At 42.0% G+C, this 7689-nt stretch overlaps 1 protein-coding gene across 5 annotated transcripts in view; it reads right to left on the bottom strand.

The window, feature by feature from the left end:
• Nucleotides 1-8: 8 nt before the first annotated feature.
• Nucleotides 9-7689, bottom strand: part of btbd10a (BTB (POZ) domain containing 10a) — a 28854-nt gene continuing 21173 nt past the window's right edge. For all 5 annotated transcript variants that reach the window (XM_053631484.1, XM_053631488.1, XM_053631486.1 and 2 more), the window contains 4 exons: nucleotides 6111-6231; nucleotides 3612-3809; nucleotides 2196-2306; nucleotides 9-1962 (listed from right to left, as the gene is read on the bottom strand). In XM_053631484.1, the coding sequence (XP_053487459.1) occupies nucleotides 1670-1962; nucleotides 2196-2306; nucleotides 3612-3809; nucleotides 6111-6231 (723 nt within the window). In that variant the 3' untranslated portion in view covers nucleotides 9-1669. The remainder of the gene's footprint in view (nucleotides 1963-2195; nucleotides 2307-3611; nucleotides 3810-6110; nucleotides 6232-7689) is intronic.

Raw genomic sequence — 7689 nt, 5'->3', positions numbered from 1 at the left:
CCACCATGATGGATTGACAAACCACAGCAATCGGATGCTTTTATTAAAATACAGATGAAGCTATAAAACGAGGTGAAGTGGAGTGGTGTGTACTGCTAACAATCAAAAGGAAGAAAGAAGAGTACAGTTCGAGGTTGTGACATCATGTGTACGGGTTTACATTGGACTGAGAAGCTGTGCGAGGCTCATCAGTAGTGGCTCAGATCAACGTTTCTACTTGTTTCACTCAGTCCAATCTATCAGCAAACCTTCAAAATTCATCAGACACATGGAATCGGGAAAAGCTGCGGCCTTTAAAACTGAAGACCGCGGACACAATCGAAGAGCGAGCTCAGCTCTAATCTAATCCGGCTCTGGTGAAGAACCGCTCTTTAGATTCCTTCACCAGATGGACAACAGGAGAAGGGTGTGTGTGACCACTTCTACCACACTCGTACCACAAAAAGCCTGTGTGTGTGTGTGTGTTTTAGATTACACCCGCTGAAATGTTTGGACGAGACTGATTGTGCTGCGCTCGATGTCTAATGAAGAACATCTCGAGGCTTTGTGTTCGTGTGCTTTGCGTTGTTTGTTTTTCCGAGTCCGTGAGCTGTGATGTCACGGTGACGCTGGAAGACGTTGCGGCGAATCGGCGAAGGAGAAAAGCATGGCTGGATCTAAATCGATCCGAAATCACCGAGCAGGCTCGATAGATTCTTCTTCTTCGTTACCTCGGAAATCGGAACTGCATCATTTTCGACCTACGAAGTGGGGGAAAAACCCACATGCCTCCATGTTTTTAGCAGCAAGCCTGCCAGCTAACGCTCGTTACACGTGAAATGTACAGAAGTCAATGTTATAAATTGAACTTGAATTGAATATTCCTGTATGTTGATAAATACTAAATCATAAAGCAAATACTTGTGGGTGTGTGTATATACACAACAGAACTCGTTTAAAGGCGAAGGAAGAAGTGTCACTTTGTTTACCGTGAGCAGCCATGTTGCTTTGACGTCACTTGCTGAACCCGGGGTTGAGGAGACTGCCCTGAGTTTACGAGCCTGGCTTAGTTTTCTCCTACTCAGAGGATGGAGTAATTCCAAGTTACGAGTTTTCGTCATTGATCATGTACTCCTTCCGCCCCCTCTTTTTCCTCTTAGTCTATATTTAATGCACTTAACTAGCCGTTTAACTCTCTGACCTGTCTGCGTTATTGCATTGCATTGCATTCCATTACACAACACTGTATCCTGGTTCATTAGTTCTCCTAATTAGCACAGTGGAGCTTTTAAGTTGGCTCACTGATGAACGTACCATTTGTCGAGCCCTGTGTTTGCCCTAGCAGTGGTGTAGGCATGGTGTCAGTGTGTTTTAAAACACTGATTAAGTATTGAATACTCACAGGCCACATACCACATCATCATCATCATCATCATCAATAAATAGATAAATAATCATAGCATTTTTCCCATGGAGCGGTATTCCCCTTTGAACACTCACTGATCCACTGCTCTGACCCGTACAGAGCTCAGCACACAGGTCTCTTAAGGCAGGGAGGGACTCGGAAAAGGCATCGTGGGTTTGGCTGCCCATCTGCAGTGACATGACGTGTGTGTGTGTGTGTGTGTGTGTGTGTGTGTGTGTGTGTTGCATGGATTCAGCGTCCAGACTACGCTTGCATTTATAAAATTCATACAGCCGGAGCTGGAGCGTCCGGATCAGGGTGGTGGTTCGGCAGGATGTCCAGTTCGTCCACCTGAGGCCCGGCATGCAGCGCCACCAGCTGGTCGTGGGGCATGTCGGCTGCTGCTGCCGCAAGGTTGCTGATGGATTTGCTTTTCACGCACTGGAAGTCGACGTGGCGGCTCTTTCCCTCCTCTTTCTCCCAGGACATGCGGATGAACGGTCTCTGTACGTAGTTATAGATGACCTCGGGCCGGCCGCCGGGACGCTTCTTCACTTTCTCCTTGTAGGTAGGATAACCTGAGAGGAGAGAAGAGGAGAGATCTCACACACAGGTCCAGTAGAACGCTCCAATGATAACTGAGCACATGAACAATTTTCCATGCCAGCACATGACTTCCTTTCCATGACATTTTAAAAAGGAACAAAAGTTTTTGGTGTTGAGGATCCGGTTTCAATAATACGCCGATAAGCAAATTAACGCTGTATGGCAGACAAATCGCTTTCCACCGCCTCGTAACCCGACCTCTTACCTTCGATGCCTAATCGGATCTTCTTCAGTCCTCTCTCCTTTAAAACCGATTTGGCAACGTCACGATTCTCGATGTATTTGAAGAATCGATACAGTTTTGTGCTGTAGATAACTACAGGAAAAAAGAGAGAAGGAGAGACAGGTCACCATGACGACAGGGCGGATCTTTCATTTTAAACACTAAATACGTTAGAAAGGTATTAAAATGAGGTTTTATATTAGGTGAGCGTCGTCACCAGGAAAGGAAGGGGCAGGGAAGGGGGGTTGCGGCTATACTGTAGTTTTCTAAACGTGAACCATCGTAGCTTCTGTAGTTGATTCTCAGTTTATCCAAATCGCATGCATTTCTGTCGGTTATTTGGCTCGGACCAGAACCTAGCTACAGGGCTACACACATTAGATCCGATAAAGGGAACGTTTTTCAGACCTTCGTACATTTTTCATTTTATATACCCTTTCCCTTCTGATCAGTGAACTGATAACTTTTTTTTTTTTAAGAAATACATGCTTATTCCTCCTGCGCCAAATTAAACAACGATGCGTCTCATCTTTTCAGGGTTTCTGGTGTGAGTCAAAAGTGGTAACGTGAAGCGCAACAAAACAAAACAAAACCGCTTCAAATTGTTTTATTTATAGTCTTGAACTTAACAAGATTTTTAATTGTTGTCTTTCTGTTGGTTGCCTTTTTAAGCAAAAACAATAATAAATAAATGTAATCGGATCTTTACAACTTTTAGTTGAACACCTCTGGTGCACGGTATTCAGCGTCCATGATAGACCGATATCAGATGTTTCAAAATCGCTAATTCCATCACAGTATTAGCACTGGAACAAATAAACTAATAAAATACATACAGGAGTAATGTCTTCCTCTGATGCTTCAGAAATCTCAGAAATTCACAAGACAAGTTCGATCAATTATCGATGGTTTCCCCAAACAGAATTAAATCCTCTAGCTATGTAGTTCAGCTAGCTAACACTAAAGCTTTCATTAACACACATTAGATTCAGCTAGCAAACTTAATCGATTATAATAATAATAATACGGATATAGTGGAGTTTCTACGACCCCCAGCCTTTGCATTTTGTTTTCTCCATGTTAATTACGATCGCGCTTGTGAATCCGTATTCGATTCCTGGTATATTTTTGTGTTCGTTTCATCGACTTCTGTCGTTCCACCGAATCAGAGTCACTTGACGAGGTCGAGGAACTAGCGGAGCAGCACACTGTTTAAACGTTTCGGTTTGATGGAACGGGGCTGTCAGTTTCAAACGTTTCAAAATAGTAGCATGTACGACCTTCAGAGTCGACCTTCACAGTTCGAGTGATATGTGGAATGTTCATTTGTAAAATAAATGCATAAAACAAAAAAGAGGAGATGTGTATGTGTGAGAGGAGTATAAATAAGATACTGACTCTGAGAGTACTCCTCGCCCATCTGAGGCGGATACTCTTCATCCCAGTCCACCACGTCGTCGTCAGTGAGCACCACCACGTGGCACTCTCTCTCTCCGCTCTGAGCGCTGGCCACCATCAGCGGCAGCACCATCTCCTCCAGGTACGACTCGAACTGCTGCCGTGCGCCGTCGTTCGACAGCTCGTGCATTAGTGCGCCTGATCGAGACGGGAGAAAAAACAAAAACGCTCGTTAAGTGTTTCTATTTACTAATATACAGTACATCATTTAGCAGAAACAGATGCTGCAAAGTGTTTCATTCCTCTTACACCACAGCAACTTCCCAATAATTACAAATGTTATTAACTAAAGAACAAGCTTGTACCTTACGTTATAGCAGCTATAAACAGTCGTTCCTTCACTTTCTCTTGGATGTAATAAGACAGAAAAGAAGTGGCTTGTTACTAAGAAACCACAACGGTTAAAAAAAACTCTGTCTTAAAGACGTCGGAGAACTTCAAGCTACAGCTTTGCCTCGGACTGTTAAAAAGCGGCGACACTGGGGACTCCTTCCAGAAATGTTAAATAAACATCTTCACAATTTCTTTAAATCCGTTTATTGTAGCCTCCGTGAATGAGCCGTTGCTAAAGCAACGAGAACGTAATAGAAAGAGCGCGTTACCGGAAATTTATCGTCATGGAGAAGTCATCAGATTCGAGAATTCAACAAAACGCTTTAACGTAACCCTGATTGTGACGTTTTTAACCATTACAAATATTTTAGGTCAGATATTTTTAAGTAAGTATTTACTCAAGTAAGACTCTAAAGGAAAATATTAAGTTATCGGTATGGTTACTTAATTATTTGAGACAATATTCACTACCAGTGTTGTACAACTGTACTTACAACTACAACTGTTTTTATTGTGATGTAATTGTGAGTAAACCAGCTCACAGTTTTTCCCTCCCAGATAAGAATACCGTTTGCTAAGCTGAGTAAATGGCTAGCTTAGAACCCAACCGTAGCTAAAAGATTTACAGTTAATACATCGTCATCATCTAATCATTTGCATATTGGATGTGATTGGTTCAGTGCAGGTGAGTGGATTTTATGACATCACAACTCCATGCTTAACCCTCCTGTTATGTTACGGGTCTATTTGACCCATTTCCACATTTAAGATGTCTGAAATACTGGTTAATTTCTCTTTTTCCTCTTTGAAATTTTTTGACTTTCCTCATCTAGGGTCACTTATATGCAAATATTTCTTCTTATGTGTATTTAAACTGTGGAAGTCATTTTGACCCATAACATAATGGCTATAACTTTTTCTCCCCAACATAACAGGAGGGTTAAACAGCGCTATTTATTATTCAGTCCCTCCAGGATTTTGGGATCGCAGAAATCAAAGCAAACGGCGAAAATATATTCGGAGGAACTTGCAATTTTTCAAAATGACCACCAATCTGGGCCGAGACACATCGTGTGACATTGTCACAACGCGCGTTCAGCCAAAACTCTCTTCGATTCGCGCACATCGAACACGAGCACAGCTGATAGGTCTCATTTACCAACAATCACTCACTGTGAAAGAGCACACAACTGCGACTTCGCCAATTCGAGTAGTTTTCCGCAAAAAGCACAAAAAACATTGCAAGTTGCATCGCAATTTAGAAAAAAGCCGCAGCAAAAATCAAGCATTTTTGGCCACAACAATCCCCCCAATTTTTTTTTTTTAAATCCACGAAATCCTGTATAGACTGTTTAGTGTCTGCATCGAATTTCACCCAAACACCAATCTGTCTTAATCTGAATCAACCATCCACTGAAACATTTTAAGTAGACATGGCAACAATGTGATACCCAAGATCTGTTTCCAGCAGATAAAGGCAAAAAAAACAAAAGGAGGGACAAAATAGTGGCTCAAAAATCAAAGGAATCAGATTGGTGTCAGCGCTACAGTATATAAAGAGATTTGATTGTATTTTTGTGTCAGGACTGACTTTATTATAATTATTATCGTTGAAAAGGAAGTGATTTTTGTGTAACTGAATAAAAAAGCTGCCGTTTTCTGCTAGTCGTGTTTTTTAAAACAAATATTACGGTACGAGTATGGATCTCGGCATGATGCACGAGGTTTTGGTATCAGTATCAGTATCAGAAAAGAAAAATTGGCATCGTGTCATCTCTAATTTGAACAGTTCCACCAGCTGGGTGCATCATTTAAAATTTCCATGACTCAGCCATTCAGATTAGCATTTGAATGCAGAAAACAAGCTCGCTGTCACTAACGCACACTGATATGGAAACAGAGACGAGCATAAATGATCAGATCAATAGTCGCTGAGCCTTATGTGACGAGCACACCAGAAAATACTGACCTATTTCTATTCTCTCCAAAATCCATCTCTCTCACACACACACACACTCACACCAGCTGCGTTAACAAGTGATCTGCCCATCTCCTTTGCCCAAGACGTTTTCTACAGAATTTTTTCGACGCTTGTTGAATACTTACTCAGATCTCTGCACTTGATGGTGCTGTAGTCAAAGGAGATGCAGAGGTAGTCACATGCCTCCCTCAGCTCGGGAATGGAGATCCCATCAGGGCAGCGGATTATCCCCGATTTGTAATAATCCTGCCGTGCAGAGAGAGAGAGAGATGCAAAGGGAAGACAAAACGGCAGCCATTACTGCAGCAGCTCTGCACACACACACATACACACACACAAAACCAAGCAACACAAATACCTCGCCAGCTACGCGGCCCTGACCGGCTGGTATATTTAAATCCTGCCAAGCGTGGAGCACGTCGATGAACGACGTGCTCCTTTTCAAAACAGCAGCTTGAAAGGCAGCGAGTGTCTCTCCAAGCGCGTGACACATCCGGGGCTTTTATCCGCTCATGCTGGAAATTGCTGAGAGACTGTGTTTACGTCGCCATCCAAAGGATCTAATGATACTGTTATAGTGATAAACTCTCTGGACTGCTTAGTCCTAGCTCAGTAATCACTAAAATCTCCATGACGTTCTGTAATAGTCAGGGGAAAAACGGTTCTACAAACTGAATAACAACAACAGAAAAGCTGAAGCAAGAGAGCAGTGTTTCTCTCTCTCTCTCTCCCTGTGTGTGTGTGTGTGTGTATATATGTGCACGTGTTTTCTCTGTGTGTGTGTTTGTTTTTGCTCAAGGCTCCAGACACAGTAAGGAAATAAAAATCCACAAATAACAGAGGCACTTAAAGTTATTTTGATGTTTGTTAATTGCAACAACTAATTACATAATAACCATGGGTACAAAACCTAAAAAGAGATTAAAAAAAATAAAATCTAGTATAGCTTCATTTACATATCTCTTTTTTTAAATCTACTTCGGTTTGTGAGACGGCGCTATGATTTCAGCACAACAAGCGACGTCTGAATCCAGATTTTCTCGCTGTTATGCAAATTAGCTCTGATGGAGCCAAGCGACAAATCCGAACAATCGGCTCGAACGATTCCTCGGACCAATCCTGCAGCGCGTGTGGTGCGATGTTTCTTCAGTTCCCTGCTCACAGCATTCCTACCCGTGATTAGTTCCCGTTTACTGTTTGATGTCCAAAAATGGAAGAACTTATAACCGTGTTTGCATCTTATCCGGTCTGGTCATTAAACGTGTAGAGAGACATTACGAAGAAAAATAAAAAGTTTGAAAGGAAGTAGCAAAGATTGTTGCGTGTCTATATTTGGTGAGCGTTTAACCTATCGACGAAGCCGTGCATGTGACCTGTAAGTCAGATTAGTGCGGCGTTTAATTTGTGTTTAAGTAGTTAGCTTTAAAAATGTGCTACATTAAAAAAAAAATAAAAATTTAACAGGACATGCCCATATTAGCGGTCACTAAATGAACTCCAAACACCAAAACAAACCTGGAGCTCTTCACGCTTGTGTGGATCAGCTGCACGTCAGTTTATTTTTCTTGATTTTGCCATAATATCTCTTATATACAGAACAAACAGGCGTCAGTGTATCATCGCGGATCATCTCACTACTAACATGCCACACGCTATTTTTTTTAATCTTTGGTGTCACAATAAAGGTGTAAATGATTCACTTCT

Source organism: Ictalurus furcatus, chromosome 8, assembly GCF_023375685.1.
Source record: "Ictalurus furcatus strain D&B chromosome 8, Billie_1.0, whole genome shotgun sequence".
NCBI lineage: Eukaryota > Metazoa > Chordata > Actinopteri > Siluriformes > Ictaluridae > Ictalurus > Ictalurus furcatus.
Note: the sequence above shows the minus strand (reverse complement) of the source record. Positions and strands in the feature narration are given on the sequence as shown.